Source organism: Sebastes umbrosus, chromosome 3, assembly GCF_015220745.1.
Source record: "Sebastes umbrosus isolate fSebUmb1 chromosome 3, fSebUmb1.pri, whole genome shotgun sequence".
NCBI classification, from domain to species: domain Eukaryota; kingdom Metazoa; phylum Chordata; class Actinopteri; order Perciformes; family Sebastidae; genus Sebastes; species Sebastes umbrosus.
In genome coordinates, this window is record NC_051271.1 from 7213752 (window position 1) to 7233781 (window position 20030).

A 20030-nucleotide genomic window follows, 5' to 3' on the forward strand; every position below is an offset into this window, starting at 1 on the left:
AGACATGTTGCTTTGAATGTGGAGCAAACAGATAGACGGCAGAGAAGTGGATTATTCTGTAGTAGCGTTTAGATATATTTCTATTGAGGTTTTGATACTTTTTAAGCCCCCTTTCAAGTCGGCAGGGGATGAATGCTTGATGCTTAAAATAGATTGTGGGTGGAGTATCACTTTAAGTAACCTCCTGTCCCTATCAGGTGGGCCTAATAAAAAAGGCTCTGGAGGGGTTGGGTGGTGGTTGTTTTCAAGGTGCGCTCAGACTCGATTTCTCCTGGGGAAATTTACTTCGGTGTTGAGACAGGAAGTTGTGTGAGAAGGGTTGTAAACGTAAACCGCAGGAAGCTATGCTGCATTCCATTTGAACTGGGAAGTCGGAAGACTCTTCGTCTGTTCACTTCCTCCCGGAGAATAGTGAATTATATTAAACTCTGCAAAAACTCTAATGATGCAGCAGAGCCATGATTCGCCCGAGGCTGACGGCTGAGGTGGAGGATGTGGCTCTGTATGATGACTGCACCTTCGTTTTCACAGATCGATATTTAACAGAATCCGTGGGGGAAATTTCAGCAGATGTGTGTGTGTGTGTGTGTGTGTGTGTGTGGAGAGAAATGCAGTATGTGCACCTGTTACTACCACCGGTGTTTATTTGACTTCCTGTTGTGTTTTGTGGATCAGATGGCTCGTTAGTACGGAGATGAAACTGAAAGACGAGAAAGCCTGGTGTAGAAAACTGTCTGTCAGATTGGAGAGAACAGGCGTGGCCCCAAGCTGCAGTACTCTGCAGTGTCTCTTTCTCCCCCTCTTCCTCTTCCTCTTCCTCCTCCTCCTCCTCCTCGTACGGCACCTGAATAATGACTTGTGTTAATTAGGCCGGGAAGTCAAAGCAGATACTGTCCTCCATCGATCCCTGTAATCAATCTGGTCCCTTCTACCTGATCAGCCTGGATGGAGAGGCAGACATGGTTGTCTTCTATTCAGAGCCACACAGATACCACACACACATAGACACATATCCATTCGTGCAAATGTGCATGTCTTTTTCTTTTGTTGTCTGACTCTGGGTCCACCACCACCTTCCCGCCTCACTTCTCATCATCACACGAGCCATAGCAACAGTCTGCTGCTTTGTTGTTAACCTAGCCGTCTAGTTTTCTGATCCTTTTGCAGTACGTTGTGTTTGCATTAAAGTGGTAGGCAGTATATTTTTAGCATCATTTGGCAAAAATTCCATAACAACCTTTCAGCATATTGTAATTCAAATGTTCTGAGAGAAAACTAGACTTCTGCACCTCCTCATGGCTCTGTTTTCAGGATTTAAAAAATCTAACCCGTGACGGGAGACTTTGACTAATCACAGGTCATTTCATTGAGAGAGCGTTCCTATTGGCTGTGCTCTGGTCATGTGACTGTCACGATATAGCGACCCTTTTATAAAAATAACCTTTTTTTAATCATATTTGCTCCGATCTCGCCTACTTCAGCTTTAATGAGGTGGGCATCTGCGACTCTGTATACCAGGGAAACGAGAGGGGAAAGTGTTTTAATTGGCGCTATCCACTGTATTCACAGTATTCAGTATGTCTGTTGTTGTAGAAGGTATCAGTTGTGATATGGTGGGTTTTAAATAAAAGCAAAGATTGCTTGGTGCTCTCCTAATTGTGTGAGACTTTTGTTTCAAACTTCTAAAAGAAGAGCAGTGGAGGATCCGAGAGCTCTTGTTGGGACATAAAAAGAAAGGAAATCTGTGATATATGAAGGTTATTATGCATGCAGTGATATGAATAGCCAGGTATCTGATACCCCAAATATGATCAAAACAAGCTTAAGACTAAAGTGGGACACTCAGTCACCCTCCCCACTCAATCACTCCAGCAGTCACTTGTTCCAGCAGCATATGAGTGCTGTCATCTCGGGGAAATACTTCCCTATAATGAACTGTGATAAGAGGGTGAAAATATTTCTTTTCTTCAGCTCCATATCACTATGATCAGTGAGAGATAGCACTATCTTCCTTCCACTCTTTAGTCTCTTCCTGGAGAAAAATCACTCCCGCTGCAGGGACATGAAGCTCTGTAGCAGAATATAAGAACATGATTTTAAAGTTACACTTCTTAAAGCTTCAGTATGCAACACATTTTTTGGCATCATTGGGCAAATAACCTTTCAGCATATTGAAATTCAGGTGAAAACAAGACTTTCTGCAACTCCTCTTGGCTCTGTTTTCAGGCTTTAAAAAAATCTAGCCCGTGACGGGAGACTTTGGCCAATCACAGGTCTTTTCAGAGAGAGAGAGCGTTCCTATTGGCTGTGCTCCGGCTGGTGGGCGGTGCTTGGTATTTTCTCAACAGATCTCAATATGGCTGCCAGTTGACAAACTTTCTCATTTTACAGCTAAACAGTACACTACAAGATGTTTCTGAAAACATTTGAGGAGAGAAATAGGCATTACAGTAACAGAATATTGATTCATATTTGATCAGCGCTGCCTAGTTTGACCTTTTGATCGGTGTTTGCGAGTGATTGACAGCTGCTCAGAGACGGCAGGCTCCAGCTCGGCTCTGATTGGTTGTTTTCCTCCGGTCTGTGAAATCCTGCAGATGCCATTAGGAGCACCGGAGGACACCAGAGGAACATGACTTTTTTCCAGATTACCTGTCTAATGCTCTACTGTCAGGATATAGTGACCGTTTTATAAAAATAACTTTTTTTTTTAATCATATTTGCTCCATTTGTACCCACTGCAGCTTTAAGCGGGTTATACCTTTGCCAACCAGCCATTTCATAACAACTGGTTGACTAGGAAATCCACATACTGGTCATAATTGATAATGGGAGCAAAGGTCTTCAGTGGTTCTGGGGCAGTGTGACCTCAGGTGTTGCATTGCTGTCTCTGCTCTCTCTTCCAGTGGAGTGGGGTAAATGCTATTGATTTTAAACAGTGTTTTTTTGAACTGGTGAGGAAATCAGTTACTACAGTAGCGCACCGCAGCACGATGCACTGAAAGAATATTAATGAAGAAGAGCTGCGTGTGTGTGTCCGTCTCAAAAAAATGTGTTTAGTACTTCTGAGCTTCTCTCAGCTAAAAGGTTTAAGATGAGGAGGGAGACAGGAGAGTGTGTGTGTGTACTCTAACCCCCAGCAGCAGAGACATGAGGAGCAGACAGGCTGCTGTTTAATAGATTACAAGAGAACATGGCGACCCATCGATCTCCTCCACACACACTCAACGCCAAGTACCCAGCAGTGTGTGTGTGTGTGAATGTACACTTATGTTTGTACTTCTATTCTCAGTAGGATGTTTGGACGTCTTACCACGTAGGAGAGAAAAAAAAAGAGGACAGTCTTAAAAAATAATATTGACTGGTGTCACTTTTGGATTTGATATCACTTAAAGGGAAATTCTGGTGTTTTTCAACCTGTATCTTCTTTTTATTGGATTAATTGTGGCCAATCTGACTATCTCTGTTGCCCTGCAAGTAGGTCTCTATGCAGTTAGCTACAATAGTTGTTTGCTTTTGGTCAGACTCAGAGACGAGCATATACTGTATATACATACAGTAAATGTAAATTATAAGTGTATTTCAAAAATCTTTAGTTAATATACATCGTTTTGCCAGCCCCTTGTTTCCCATATTTCTACAGTGGAGGTGTACGAGTGCAAAATGTGCAACAGAATGGCCACCATTATGTGAATAATGTGCTGCCCACCGACTCCTAACTGGTAACGGTACTAGCTCTCCTCCTGCCGATTTCAACACAGATTTGTTGTTCAAAGTGTCCCATCATAAGGGAAAAAACAGGGTGCGTTCCCTTCAGGTTTAGTAGCGCCACACTGTTGAGCGCTTTTTTTTCTTTCCGCCGTGACTCCGGTCCCAAACAAACTGAAACATGATGTAACAGTAAATCATTTATTCCCCCTTGATGAACCAAACTTCAGGTGTGAAAGCAGCCTAAGACACTGCAACAACTCTCTCTCCCTCCAGTCATTACTTAACATGCAGCAGGCCTCCGTGTTTTAATTTCTTCGCTCTCTTTACTCCTAATTACATTCTCCTCCTCTTCTTCCATCTGTCTCGGCCCAAACTCAGAGGCTCTGGCTCTCTTCGCTGCCACTTTGCTTTGTACTTGCTGCCAGTTCTTGTAGAGTAGGAGCCGAGCCTCCTGCAGGTAGCTTTTTATAAGCAGTTTCATGTACCTGTTTTTTAATTATTGTTCACTTTCTGCCACACAGAGCTGTAGTGGCTTCATTCAGAATAGCAAAAAACATAGACACACACTAGAATTAGCTGATTTGGCATTTTGTCTGTTTGGTGATGCTTTCTCAGTTCAGACTTAAAGTTGTAATCCAAGTTTCAGTTTCTGCAGGTGTTGGTGTTTTGTCTGTGGTTTGAAAGTTACCGGGTCTGAAAAACAGTAACTTGAGTTATATCCATTGCCAATAGAGTATACAAAAAGTAGACAAACCATATACACTAAATGTTAAACTGATTATTTCTCTAAATAATTCATTATAATTACACATTTTCAGTATCTCTGAGCCCTAAAAGTAAGTTTCACTACTTTTAATTTCTCTTAAGTAAAAGTAAAATAAACGCACACATTGTTCTGCTTTCTCCTGGTCTATTTATTCAGCAATTTTTCACATACTTTTCAGTACTTTTCTACTGTCCTTGTGAATCAACAGTGTAGATAATGAAGGCTGAGGAGCTGCAGAGATGCTGCAAGGAATATAGAGCAGCAGCTACTTGTCTTGAATAGTAAATGGATTATATTGGTGCAAATGTTTGCTGATCTGTGTCTGTGTTGTAGTGCAGCAGAGTGCTTCATAAAACTTTTTTTTTTTTTTTGAAAGGAGAAATCCAGCAGTTATTAAAATCATATTTATACCCCCACTACATTTTGTCTAATGGCTCCATTTGGTGCTGACTCATTGTTGGAAAAGCAACGCTGTGGTGTGAAGTTCTGCCCCAAGTAGGTTAAATAAAGTAGATGGAGTGCATTCATCAGACTGCTTCCTCTCCTTTAGAGATAATACAGATGATGGCCGAGATGAGGCAGGATCGCTGTGCTGATATATTTTATAGTTCAGTGTTTCCCAAACCTTTTTTGTGGGGCCCCCCTTTTATAGATAAAAAAATATATTTTCAACCCCGCCCGCAGGCCAGTTCAGAACCATGCATCATTAATATTTAGCGTAACCACGCTGCCCCTTTTATAGTTGATGGTTTTGGATGTTAACAGTGCTCATATAGCATTTAGCTAGCCCTTCTGTGGATCTGACAAAATGATGTAAAAAAAAAAAGCATTTTTAAAGCTTATTTATTTATTTATTAGTTGACTGTGAAAGTTCATTCTGGACTTTGGAAACAGAAGTTCCTTTCAACCGTCTTCCTCAGTGGTTGGAGTTGTCATGGAGACCGTTCTGTTGCCATCACATGACCTGAAGCCCCTGAAAAATCTCTATAATATTAGATATTCATTGCTAAATGTGCAACAGCAGTTCATTTTGACTAAAGAAGTGCTTAAAGCTGTGTTGAGATGGACAACATCACTGCATGGAAAAAAAAAACTCTTCCTGCACTGTATATTATATATTTTTTGTTATGTTGTGTAGTCTTAAATTGTCTTAAAATAGTTAATAGTCTTAAAAACAATGAATGAATAAATAAATAAACACTTCAATGAGGCCATGGAGGGTCATCTGGCAAAAAAGTTGACCCTAACTCAACTTTTACCGCAACGCAACATGATGTCATATAGCAAGGCGCAACATAGGTGGATTGCTTCGTAACGTTATCACAGACTTTTGATGTTTACCTCAGGATTGTTGCGACGGAGGATGAAATGATGATTTCCCAGAGTTGTAAAATCCTGTCTTATACTGTTAAGTCTTATAAGTCTTATGCTGTTGTTATAAAACACTGTTCAGTGTTTCGCTGTCTGAGCCTCCAGTCTCTCATTGATCTACTGCTCAAACTAGCCTTCCTGGATCATATTTAATCATCTCGCTGGTGCCTGAAGCCTCAAGGCCCCAACAACACCTTTTTAATTCAGGGCTATTTTTAGTCTGAATGCCCGTTAACGGGCGAAGTGTGACACAGCGAAATTTAGCTCATGGGAACAAGGTTTCCCACCGCGACTCTGGGAGCTGAGCCGGTGCCAAGTTTGGCCCAGCGGCTCCTGTTTTCCAGCCCGTGTCTCTCCGGGCTTGTAGTTCTCGATCAACGCTGTTTTGCTCCCATCTGTCCATCAAGCTGTGGGTTCTGTAGTTGTAAACCCTGTCGTTTCACAAGTCCTATTTTTATGTCAATGTGTTGATTAATAATTGATAGTGACAATATGTTTGCTGACTCCTTCAGTGTGCTCACAGTAGAGACTCACGCTGGTCAGCTCAGTGAAATGTGTCTCCCTTGTTTTGGATGGCAAAATCATTTGATCTGCTTTCGGGGGGCGTCACCTCTCTGCTGACTGTGCATGTTGCCGTCTTCATGGCTGCGAGCGGGGACAAGACAAGGCCGTGACAAATCATATCAGCGATGTTGTCGTGATCTAAGTGTGAATGTGATTCATGTGGAGTTTAATTTCAAAAGATCTTCTTCAGGTATTCTTCTTTTCATTTTTGTTGGTATTTATTTATTTATTTTTTCCGTTGTGTTTTATTATATCTATTTACTTTGTTTCTCTTTAATTTAATTTAATTTTATATATATATATATATATTTCCCTATTTAGTTTTCTTTATTTATTTTTTATTTATTTTTGTTTATTATTATTCCTATTCTATTTTTTTTACTTCTGTTTTCTAACTTTATCAATCATTTTATTTTATTTTTATTATTTATCTATTTATTTATTCTTTTTCAATTCCTTTTCTATATTTATCTTCTCCTCTTCTCTCCTAATATAAGTATAAATAGACATGTTATTTTTCCTCCCTGTAAATTTATGTTTTCTCTGGGCCTATGGAAAAAAAATATTATTCATCCCTATTTAATGGAACAATGTACTGTATGGACATCGAGGGGATACCGAAGCTCACGGACTGCCTCCTAAGGACACTTATGACCCTGTTGTGTCTTAAAACACGTGACTGTGCTGTACAACTGTTCCTGCTAAAAGGAAATAAAAAAAATATCTTATTCAGGGTTCATCACAGGGTCATTGATGTGAAGAGTTCTCCTCTGCTGTTATCATAAGAAAATGGTGATATCCTCTATCGATAACTTCAGATGCGGCAATGCAATCATCTTAAACTTAAAACTTAAATATTTGAGCGGAGAATAAAGTCTTCTGCTGCTTCACATGTCTTCCAGATGGAAATTGCGCCAACTAAATGTGTCCCCGCACAACATAAGACCCAAACATTTGTTCCTGTGTGTTAATACGAGCAAATTAATATTAAAGAAAAGACATTTTTAAATACTATTGTGTAAACAAACATTTCAAATAATGACATACATAATTATGGCGGTTAAACCCTATTTGTTCATAGTTTGCATTGTTTTGTTTTTCTATGTATAACAAATCTTAAAGGTCCCATATTGTAAAAAGTGAGATTTTCATGTATTTTATATTATAAAGCAGGTTTATGTGATATATAAATACTCTGAAAGTATCAAGACACTCAATCCACGGAGAAATACACAGAAACTGTGCGTTTGAAACAAGCCGTTAGGATTTCTGTCCATTTGTGATGTCACAAATCTACAATATTTAGACCATTTCACAGTTTTAAACGTAAACATACTAAATGTGTCCCAGTTTATTTCCTGATTCAGTGTATGTGAACGTCATCAGTTGACAGGATATAAACATGGACCCAGGCTGTTTCCTCGCAACGCAATTCCGTTGCCATTCCGTTGAAATGCGCTAAAACGGAGCGTTTCAGACAGAGGGTAAATACAGGTATATTCAGACAGACAGTATGAGAAAAATAACGTGTTTTTTGAACATTAAAGCATGTAAACATGTTCTAGTAGAAACCCAAAATACAAACATGAACCTGAAAATGAGCAGGATGTATGTCCCCTTTAAAGTACAGCATTCATTTCATGAAAGTATGTTTGTTGCTATCAATAAAAAATATAATTACAAAAAAGAAAATGATCCAGTTTCACTGACCGACATGCAGCAGCTACTGTCGGTGTGAGATTTCTGAAAGATGAGGACACCCAGCCACCATTTCCTAACCTTTTCTGTCTTTCTTTTACAGCTGAAACTTGAAGATCGATCTATCGTCATTAGAGACATCGTGCGACGAAATCATTCTAATGTGAGTACAGTTTTGTTTCTTCGTCTATATAGCTCTCCCTATTTCACTTCACCACTCTCATACCTTCTTGTTATTTCTAGCTTTCTTTCAATCAAGTCCCTCTCTCTCTCTGTCTTTGTCAGTCATGTCACTGTTCACCGCTCTGTTCCATTTGCTGCATCAGACATGACTGGAATATTATTGCAGGTCGACACTTACAAAGGACTAAAAGGAGACTTTCTGTGTTAACGCGGTGCAACGGCTCCCAATCTGAATACAAATACTTTTCCTTTTTGGGTTGAAATTCAAGTGTTGTCTTGTTCACATACCGTTAAAAAGCTTACAAGCAATATGTTTCTGTTGATGAACAGGAAGCTGCAGCAGTGATGATAATTGATATGATGATAGACTGAACTTGTCTTTGTTGCATTACAGGACAACCAGTGTGGTATTGTGACCAACATTGACATCGAGTGTGCAGTGAAACTAGTGGGAACAAACTGTGTTCTGTATCCAGTTAACAGCAAAGACCTGCAGCACATCTGGGTAAGACATTTTTTACTGAAGACAAATACATTTATGGCACCACTTCATTTTACATGTACTATGCAAGTAATGTAATTTAGAACTAATTATATTTCTACTTATACATAAAAAGTGAAATTTTGCACACCTGTATACAGCAGTGGGTCCGAAAAGTAAAGCCATGTTTTTCGTCTTACAACTTACAACTTTGGTCCCCTAAAATGTCTTATTCATCGTTCAGTTGTATATACAATAACTCCACCCTCTTATGGTTGCAAAAAAACAAGTTGGCGACGGCCAAAATGCTGAACTCGAGGCTTCAAAACGGCAGCCCACAAACCAACGGGTTTTGCCACAGTTACTACGTTCACCTCTTAGATACAGTCTATGGTTTACAGACAGGTGAAACTAGCTTCCACACACTGTCAACACTTACATTTATTGACAAACTACGTTTCAGAGCACGGTAACAAATGCCTGATGACGGTTTATGTACTGAGATGTAGCCATTATAATTTTTTTCTGATAATTAATACCAAACTATATAGTTCTAAAATCACATTTGATAATCTAATAAATATTATCAAATGTGATTTAAAAGTGTCTGTGGAGTGTCTTTTTTAGTCAGCGATTAAGATGTTAAAAATACAGCCTGTCATTGTTGTTAAATATGATTGGTCAGGAGTGTGTTTTATTGCATTATGTTAAAGGATAATGTTTGTTTATTTGAATAAATGTAAAATGATAAACACAAAAATTATCAATATTATGGTATACCTAATACTCAAATCTGTATTTGGTACCAGATGATTCACTTCAGTCGTTGTTGATGATAGGGTTGGTCTAGAACAGGGGTCAGCAACCTTTACTATCAAAAGAGCCATTTTAGGCAAAAAAAAAAAGAAAAAATCTGTCTGGAGCCACAAAACATTTGATCATTGTGATGAAGGTAACACAGTTTATAGTCTAAGTATATAGTATATACAGTAAGTCTAATGCAGTGAGGGCCAAAGTGCAAATATACGATGGAGTATTAGGGCCACATTGAGGGACAACAAATCTGAGATTTCGAGATTAAAGTCATAATATTACGAGAAAAAAGTCGTAATGTTATGGGAATAAAGTCATAACTTTGTGAGAAAAAAGTTGTAATATTACAAGAAAAAAGTCGTAAATTACAAGAATAAAGTCATAACTTTATGAGAAAAAAAGAGAGAGAGGGGGAGTTTACCGCGCGGCCGTTGCAGTTTCTCCACAACTGCTGAACCGAACACCCCCACACACAAGAGCTAATCCTCCCGATGCAGCTTGATCTCCTATCTTCTTTCCATCGTCACTGTGTATTATTTTTATCAAAAATCCTCTTCAGCTGCTTGCTTCTCTCTCCGCCGGTTTTGAGCACGGTCCTGCAACTTCTAGCTTCTTTTTAGGTGTGATCCAACCCGACAGAAGAATCCAGACTAGCTCCGGCAATCGCGTACGAAGGAAGAACCCAAAATGTGCTTTTTTCCAAAATGTTTATCTCAAAGTGTGTGTGTGTGTGTGTGTGTGTGTGTGTGTGTGTGTGTGTGTGTGTGTGTGTGTGTGTGTGTGTGTGTGTGTGTGTGTGTGTGTGTGTGTGTGTGTGTGTGTGTGTGTGTGTGTGTGTGTGTGTGTGTGTGTGTGTGTGTGTGTGTGTGTGTGTGTGTGTGTGTGTGTGTGTGTGTGTGTGTGTGTGTGTGTGTGTGTGTGTGTGTGTGTGTGTGTGTGTGTGTGTGTGTGTGTGTGTGTGTGTGTGTGTGTGTGTGTGTGTGTGTGTGTGTGTGTGCGTGCGTGTGTGCGTGCGAGCGTGCGTGCGAGCGTGCCACAGTCTTGCTCAATAGTCCAAGGCATCTGTCTTTGGTGTTGGTCACATTCCATATGATTCTATACAGTTCTATTGTTACTCAACCGGAGGCTCACTTCCCCTATATGTCACAAGACATGAGGCCTAGAGTTTTTACATTTTAAAACTTTCAAAGGGTTACACAATCCTGGTCATAAATCATTACTGTCATTCGCTTACTTCCAATATGCATAATTAACACTTTGGCTATCATATTTAGTCACATTGATTGGTGATTACATACTCTGTGCCTTTAAGAGTCCTTTGCTGTTCACTTGTAACAGCGTTTACGTGCCTGAGGCAATTGGTGAGGACGGTTGTATGATCTAAAGACCCCATGGTTGTGTTCACGTGGTCTAGGGGATTCACGGCGGCGTCTGGGCGGTCGAGGGGTCTCAACCTTATTTGACAATACATTATTACATGGCTTTTGTTGAATACCCGATTCTGATCGGTGAATCACGGCATTCTACGGTCTGTTATTTCTTTATAGCAGAGAACCGTTGTTAGTTCTGATGTCGGACTCTAGCGGAACGTTTTTTGTGTCAAATTATTTGATTTCTTGAGTAAGTAGCCGTGTAATAGGCAGGATAATGTACAGCTAGCGGGTCACTGTTGTGAAATAAACCCTTTCAGGACGACGCAAAGACCCTCCGCTTTGCGTCAGGGTGCCACTTCGCCCTGTCAGGGTTTATTTCACAACAATGACCAGCTCACTGTACATTATCCCTTAACCTAGCACAGTGCTTCAGGGACCTGAAAGGGGTGAATTGAATATGAAGCCCTGGCATGGTTGGTCTTTCAGAGTAGAAAATGAAGCTGATCTGCAAGCGATTACTCTGCACCCTCACAATTATTGTGTCACTTTGATAAAATGTAATATTGATAGTTTTCTTCTTGTCATTATGTTCTTTCTAGTCTTTTATGTACGGCGACTACATCGCCTACGACTTCTGGCTGGGGAAAGTGTACGACCTGACGAATCACATCATCCTCAAGCTCTCCAACGGAGCCAGGTAGGCTCTATTCGTGTGTGTGTGTGTGTGTGTGTGTGTGTGTGTGTGTGTGTGTGTGTGTGTGATTAAACAGCGTGTACTGTGACCATGTTTAGAGTCTGTTGGCGACATGCTGGCACACATTTCATCAGTGCCAAATCCAGTGAACGTCAACCTCTCGCCTCCCTCTCTCTGCCTCCCTCCAGGTGCTCCATGAGTGTTGAGGACGGTGCCAAGCTGTACGACGTCTGTCCTCATGTCAGTGATTCGGTACGTAGCCACGAGCTCTTATCTGTCACCTGATCAGGTTCATCCTTCCTGAACAGACAGCTGGTAGTCAGGGGTCAGATCCCTGTACAAAAAGCTGGTTCATATAGTCTGTTAATAGTTCTTATATGTTATATTCCATAGTTATAATTGTTTTATGCGATTTGCAGCCTGTCCTGATTATATACTGAGTGTAATATCCATCCGTAGTTGGATATTTACATGCATGTAGGTCTAGTTTGCATAAGAACAAGAGGAAGTATTGTAAGTGCTTGCCCCTTTCTAGAAAACTATTTTGCATTTCAGACTATTCTTGACAGGTCGGTGGTGCACCATGTCCTCTCCAACACTTATTAATGAGATTTTACATTTTCAGAAAAACTAAAAAGTGACTCTGTTTAGATCTACACATCAGTTGTGTTTTATTTTTAACATCTATTTTTCCCAGAAGGTTTTCATGTTTTCATTTTTTTTTTTTATTTAATGTGCGAAAATGTCCATTTAAAATATTGTTTAACTTAACTTTAATGTGAATTTGTTTTAGTTGTTGAATATAATGATAATAATAATACATTTGTACGTGTTGAATAAATGCATCCTTGTGTTGGCTCTAACGGCTGATAAATCATCATCATATTTCCTTTTTTTTAAAGGCAAATCTATTATTTAATTTAATTTAATTTATTTATTTACTTATCTTTTTTCTTTTTTCTTCATTTATTTTTACAAATTTTTAATTTTTTTTAATTTTTCTTTTGTATACCAACATGGGCTGGGGGGTCCTCTTTCTATATTTTTATTTCATGTCATGGAAACACGGATATGATGACCTTTTGCCATGTCTGCAAAAAAAAAAATAATTATAAAGATTTGGAAAAAATAAAACAAATTCTTAATGTTCTCAGGTCTTTAGTCATATTGTGTCCTTGTTACTGTGTTTGTTCTTCAGGGTCTGTTCTTCGACGAGGCGTATGGTTTCTACCCAGGCCAGGTCCTGATCGGTCCGGCCAAAGTCTTCTCTAACGTGCAGTGGCTGTCGGGGGTCAAACCTGTCCTCAGCAGGAAGTGCAAGTTCAGGGTGGTGGTAGAAGAGGTGAGACGAATGATGACGGCCCTTTCTTTTTTCTCCTTCTTAATGGCCAACTGTATTTGGAGTCATATATTTGAATAAATTGGGGCTTTTACACGTAACTTTTGTATCTTAAATTGCCTAAATTAACTCTGTGGTGTCACGATGCTCCTCAGGTGAAAGTGGTCGAACTGAAAGTGACGTGGATCACAAAGAGCTACTCTCCCAAAGGATCAGACAGCGTCTATCCGCCTGCCTCCACCATCACACAGGAGAATCTCTGCAGGTCAGTCTCAATATTCATCACTAAGTCCTCACACAGATTTATGTCTGCAGAACAGATACAAACTGAAACTGTTGTCTTGTTGCCCGCGGGGTAATGCTACCGCGCCGGTTTAGGGTGAGGCGTCTAGGATACTACGACCACACCCAGAGGCAGCTGGGAGAGAGGGCCCTATATGTATTCCCTGCTAAGGGGGACGCCACGCGCATCACCTGTGAAGGACCCGAGGGTGCCCCTGTCCTGCCCGAAGACCCCGTGGCCAGAAAGGTGAGGATAAAATGTGTTACATTTACTCATATATGTCAGAGTATAGATTTAATTGTGCTCTTTTACAGAATATATGAAGAACTTGTTAACTGATACAGCCTGTTATCCCCTCAGGAGCTTATTAACACTTAAAATCAGCTGTTTTACACGAGAAGTTAATGAACAGGGATGATCAGGGTGCCAGGTGCATTTTAAGAAAGTTGTCTTTGAATGTTAGATACCCCTCGGTATTACAGAGACTGTCAGTACTTGTAAACTGTGAGGTATTTTTGATCATCTTCAAACTCTCACTCTGCGTGTGCGTGTGTGTGTGTGTTTCCTGCAGTTGAAAAGGATGTTCAAGAAGGATTCAGGGAAGAAGACGGAGAACGCCGACGCACAAGGTACCAAACAACACTCTGAAGAGAAAATACAGTATCCAGAGGAACATACAATACACGCACACACATATAAAGTTCCTGTGAGACATCAGACCGTCCCCAGTGCAGAGGGAACGGACTAATTGGAAATTGTGCTGGAGTGCAGCTCAGAAACACACTGTATCTGTCTGCATGATCCAGGAAAATAGATATATGGATATGGATATATGGAAATAGATGATGGCCGTGTCTCTCTCTCTGTTTCTGTAAAGCCATAGCAAAATAAAAACCTGAAGTACTCAGACTATGAGCGTATTGTTTTTCACCAGTTTTCATTTTTCACCACAGAAACAGAAGAAGTAATATATGATTTTTCCCTATGCTTCACTACCCTTAAATTGAAATTCTAACGTGTACTCATCTGTGTTATCTCTCACCAGGGGAGCACAAATCAGAGCAGACAGACTCGTCTCATCCCAACAACAACAACGGCCCGGTGGTGCCCGTCCAGAACCCTCCGGACTCCCAGAACACCAGCGACCCCTCAGTTGAACACGGAGAGCAGGACGCTGACGACGAGGGTGCTGAAGACACTGACGACACCAGGTCTGTTAAAATTTACTTATTTGGTTGTTTGTTTTTAAATAGATTAATAGAGTAATTTAATACACGGCTTTGTTGAATACTCGAATCTGATTGGTCAATCATGGTGCTCTATGGTCTGTTATTTCTTCATAGCAGACCGTTGCTATGGCTGCAGTTCAGTTTCAGCAAAACTACAAAAAGTTCTCTGGTTTTAGCTTCTTAAAGGTGATTCTATGATTTTAGAAGGAATATCTATAGGTTTTAGGGCTTTTTTTCACTATTTTCTTACTTTTGCGGACCAAACTATAAGAGGACGGCTATCCTGTGTATGTATGTGTGTACAGTGTGTATGAATAAAAGAGACGTTAACATGTGACTGTAATCCTGGTTGCAGCTCTCTGACGTCGTCGGCCAGCTCCACGGCCTCTTCTCAGAGCGGCGGTCTGGGAACCAACCGTAAGAAAAGCATCCCGCTCTCCATCCGTAACCTGAAGAGGAAGCACAAGAAGAAGAGGACCAAGTTCTCCCGCGAGTTCAAGCCTGGAGACCGGTGGGTAACAAAACTCCTTCTTCCACTGTGTGTTTGTTGCTTGCACGGCTTTGTACTTTTCTTTGTTTCTTTCATTCATTCTTCTATGTTTCATCCATTCATACCTCCATCCATTCATACCCTCTTCACTTCTTACTGCCAGTATGTCTGTCCAACTGTTGGTCAACTTTCCTGTAGATTTAGTGACTCATCACCACTGTGGTGACTGTGTTTCTCAACAGTGACAAATGAGTGATCCAGTGCCTTTTTTTTAAAGAGGACATATTGTGCTCATTTTCAGGTGCAAACTTGTATTTTGGGTTTCTACTAGAACATGTTTACATGCTTTAATGTTCAAAAAACGCTTTACTTTTCTCATACCGGCTGTACTGCAGCACCTCTTTTCACCTTCTGTCTGAAACGCTCCGTTTAACATCCTGGCTTTGTAACTTTGCAGACCTTTTACATGCACAAACAAACTATATAACACACTAAAGGAAAGGGAAAAAGCACAAAAGCATAATAGGTCCTCTTTTAAGTCTGGGAAACAGCTGAAATGTGACATTTGACAGATCTATTAGGCTGATGGGTCTGGTGACAGTGATTCCTACACATTTAGTTCCCCCTCACAACTGTTTCAGGAATTTGGTGTGATCATGAGACCTGTGACATCATCTGTTACCGACTGTTAAAGCAGCCAATAGCTGCTCACCCCAGAAAACTGACAACAGTGTGCGCTGTGCGTCCCGCCGACCTCTCTCTTGTTTGTCAAAGGGCTCATGTCTCGATCTGTCTGTCACTGACACCAGAGCAGCCGCAACACAGAAAGTCTTTCAGTGCCGAATACTGATGGTGTCACTTCCTCAACCACACGCTGTCACACTCATCCTCCGTTTACAAAACAGACTCCACAAACTCTCTCTCTCACTCTTGTTTGTTTCCCATCACCAATCAAACCACAACACTGCAGATCTTCTGTTCGTTGCCATTTAGTTGCCATAAGATTCACGTTTTCCCAAAAGGATATAACGGTGACAGATTACTGTAGCATGATTCTGTGTTTCCTATTCAATTATAAGATAATTGAGTTAGTTTTTTTAAGGAGCTGGATGGCAGTGAAGCAGGACAAAATGAAGAGAGGACGAACTGAGATCTAGAGAATGAGAGGGAATATTGAGGTCCCAAAATGCCGAGAGGGGAGATGAATGTAGTGGCTCAGTGAAGATGAATGATTCAGTCGATAAGAGGAACAGGATAGGAAGAAAACAGTAGCAGAAATATCTTACTGTACAGCAGCTTTTCCTTTTTTTGATGAGTGATGAAAAGGTAACCGCAAGAGGGAAATTGTCCTCTATACTAAAAAAGCAAGGCAGAGTTTGTTTTATTTTTTTATATATTCAACATTTGTTAAAATTTAAGACCAAAACAGACAAGCACCACTTCACTTAACAGGAGATCTGTCAGAATCAGACTCCCATATATACATGTGCTAAAAGGGAAAAGGGGTAAAAACACGCTGGCATCCTCTCCAAGGTTAAGCACTGCAGTCTATTAATGGCACTGGATTACTAAATTGACCTAAATTACAGTAACAGATGTAAAACGTACCATGTAAACATATACTGGTCAAACTTGTTTAATAGGGAGTATGTCACCTTCTCATAAGCAGCCAGTTGAGCCATTGTTGTAGCCCATTCTTCATAAGGGGGTGGGGGTGTCAGTAGTATCCGTTTAGCTGTTGGAAAAGCCAAAATAATCCATCTCTGTTCAAAGGAGGACAAGTTAGAGTCTTAAAGTTCAGTGGTTGAGCCCAAAACAGACAAGGCAGAGTTTTTAACATTTCCCTTTGTGTGTTTGTGCAGGGTTGCAGTGGAAGTCGTGTCCACAAAGACCACGGCTGATGTGATGTGGAAGGACGGGCAGGTGGAGAGGGGGATCCGATCAAACGACCTCATCCCCATCCAGCACCTCGACAGCCACGAGTTTTGTCCCGGGGACTTCGTAGTAGACAAACGGCGTAAGGAAAATTAGTTTAATTACATTTTTTTTTTTTGAATTTTGTTGTTTCATTGCACTTCTTCAGACCGGTGAAGACGCAGTCAGATTTCTGTCCCTGTGGACTTTCAATGAGCTTTTGTATATAGGCCGCTCTGCCACCTCGTACCTACAGTATCTAGGTCATTTTGCTGAAACTATGCCAAGTTTGTGTTTCTGTGAAATAGACTGAAATTACAGAGACGTATGTTAAAGGCTTCGATGTTACGTACAACTACAGTTTCCATTTTCTTTCATACAAATATTTCAAGTTCAAGACCTTTTATTTGTCCCTGAAGGGCAATTGGTTTTGCCGCAGTACCAATAACAACAAACCACACATACATCACCACATACTAAAAAACACTTAAATACAGGGGGTAAAAAGGTGAAACCTTGAAGTACAAAAATGTTAGTACATTGAGTTTATAATTATAATTATATACAACGTAGTCGGGGGTATATAGCGCTCCGCATGTCCGTCCTTCCGTCTGTTCGCGTGTCACACTTTAATTTCCGGAGCAGGACTCGGAAACTATTTAACTTACAAACTTCAAATTTGGTATGATGGTTGACAGAGTGGTCTAGTTGTGCCTTTTGGGGGTTAGAAGTCCAGGATGGCAAACATTTCAAAAAATGTCAAAAATTTTGGCCACCCTGGACTTGAGGAAGGTGAGATAATAACAAACTACATTGTGCTCAATAGATTAATTCCATTAGTTCCTAAAGGACAAATCCTTTGGCCCTACTTTAGTAGGGGTCAAGTGGTGAACGGGGGTATGCGAGCCGTGCTCACTTTTGCCTTGTATTACAAAATTAGTTAATGAAAAGAAGAAAAGAACAAGCATGGTAGGATGTGCTGATGCTACCTGTACTTTACAGAATTAAGCAGTGAAATGGGAGAGGGTATGAAAGATAATTTTTATCGGTTAGTTTTGACTGATGGTTGTCTGAGGCGGGAACCAGAGGGCAGAAACTTAAGTTCTTAATGCAGTGGGTGTCTGAAATAATGGATCAGCTGTTTGTTGTACAGTTCAGATAGACATCTCTGCCGAGTGCCGATGATTTTGCTGCTGATTTTGCTCACCCTTTGTTAATGAGTTTTTACTGTTTTTGACATTTTTGTCATAAATCTTTGCATTTAGAAGTTTCAAGTGTTTGTATTCTGTGTTATTTTTTTTGCTCTCTAAACTGTGTACGTACATGTGTTTTTTGCGTGCTCTCTCAGCCCAAGCCCTCCAGGACCCGGGAGTGTACGGTGTGATCCAGTCCGGTGATCACAAGGGCAGAACGTGTGTCGTCAAGTGGATCAAACTCAACTCAAGCAGCGACGACGTGGAGGTCAGTCAGGAAAACAAGACTGCAGCGTTTGTCTTGTAAAGAAACCATGAGAAAGCTTGATATCTATGTATGTGAGAGAGAGAGGGAGAAGGAGAGGATGGGGCCTTAATGCAGGTATGGAAAGCTGTATGTGTGAACCACAGCAACCTGACTACACTCCTCCTTTATATGCTGTTAAGCAGATGGTCTTGTGTTGTGATACCTGGCTGCTGAATGTGACTCTTCAGCTTCATAGTAGAAATGGAAAAAGGCCTGGTATTCTGTTTTTGCTGTATTCCAGGTCTTCGGTATGGAGGAGGATGTCAGCGTGTACGACATCGCAGATCACCCAGATTTCCACTTCCACACCACCGACATCGTCATCAGAATATGGAACTCAGAGAACGGACACAACGACTGCGAAAATGAGGTGAGAAGAATAAGAAACCTCCTGTTCTTTCATATGCACTATATTTAGTCTACCCTCACTGGGGGGCAACACCTCTCAGTATAAGGTAATAAACTTTCACAGCACCACAAACTGCCTGAGTTAACACCTCTCTAAGGGCGCTTTCACAAGCCATAGTTCGTTTGGCGAGACCAAATCTGAGTGAAGTTGATACTTTTGGTTCGTTTTCCATTTAGTCTGGTTCTGTTTCACAGTGCACAAATGAAAGCGGTCCAAATAAAAAAAATAAGTTGCTGAAGGGCGTGTACGAAAGAGCGAATTTATCTCTCTCGTCTCGAGAGCTGCCACTTCTGTGCAGGGAATCTGAGACTTTTAAATATTGCTTTTAACGTTTTTTCACTTTGACTTGGCACTCAAATCCCTTCTCCTCCAGTTTATGACCTTATAAACGTCATTACTTTTGAGGACTTTATTTAGCATATTCTGTATGTTCTCCTTGGCCGAGATGTCAAGCAAACATCGGTCTTCTGCAGAAGTCCACATTTGTTTCAAAACTGGCAAACTGAGAAACTGAGCGTGTAATATTTTGCTGTGCAAACGTTTAGATTACAGGAAACATATTGAGAACATATTCATGCTACCCAAAAGAAACCCCTTCTGTTTAGGACACTCATGAGCTTTTCTCCTGCACCACCCGCAGGGCAAAATGTCAACTTTGCCCACAAACTGTTTCATAATCCAACTGGTGGTAAAGCACATTTATGCCCCCGTAGGGATAGACTGTTGTCATTTTAATGACCTCATGGCATTTTAGAAAGAACCTTAAGGTGCTTTCTTTAAGCCCTTCTCCTGGTAAAGCTTTAAGAAAATCAAATGTATCAGTAGATTGCTCCCTGCATCCAATAGTGTCCTATTAATGAGAAATAATCACAGCTGTCTGTAGTGTCTGATAGTGAGGCTTTGTTCTCTTAGTACAGTCATTTTTATACTAAATCACAAGTTCACCTCAACCTGTATCTGTAAAACAATCTGTATAACACACAATGGTCATATTGTACTATGTGTTGTTAGTTGTTGATGATGGTTGCATCTCTACCCCCTCCTTCCCTTAGACGTCGGTTGGCCAGGTGTCCAGGGTGGATGTGAGCAGCAAAGTGGAGGTTGTGTGGGCGGACAACTCCATGACCATCGTCCTGCCGCAGGTAAATGTTTATCTTTTAATGAAATGAAATTCAGGTCATTTTCAACATTAGAAGTGAGACGTCTGTTGCT

The 20030-nt window shown here is 40.6% G+C and overlaps 1 protein-coding gene across 1 annotated transcript in view; it reads left to right on the forward strand.

Annotated features, from left to right (window-relative positions):
- ube2o (ubiquitin-conjugating enzyme E2O) overlaps positions 1-20030 on the forward strand; it is a 39748-nt gene that overhangs the window by 11859 nt on the left and 7859 nt on the right. Inside the window, exons 2-15 of the mRNA XM_037764818.1 lie at positions 8214-8273; positions 8688-8798; positions 11560-11657; positions 11843-11906; positions 12853-12996; positions 13149-13258; positions 13372-13522; positions 13848-13905; positions 14322-14487; positions 14861-15016; positions 16858-17012; positions 18258-18370; positions 18651-18779; positions 19871-19960. Coding sequence (XP_037620746.1) covers positions 8214-8273; positions 8688-8798; positions 11560-11657; positions 11843-11906; positions 12853-12996; positions 13149-13258; positions 13372-13522; positions 13848-13905; positions 14322-14487; positions 14861-15016; positions 16858-17012; positions 18258-18370; positions 18651-18779; positions 19871-19960 — 1605 coding nt within the window. The remainder of the gene's footprint in view (positions 1-8213; positions 8274-8687; positions 8799-11559; positions 11658-11842; positions 11907-12852; positions 12997-13148; positions 13259-13371; positions 13523-13847; positions 13906-14321; positions 14488-14860; positions 15017-16857; positions 17013-18257; positions 18371-18650; positions 18780-19870; positions 19961-20030) is intronic.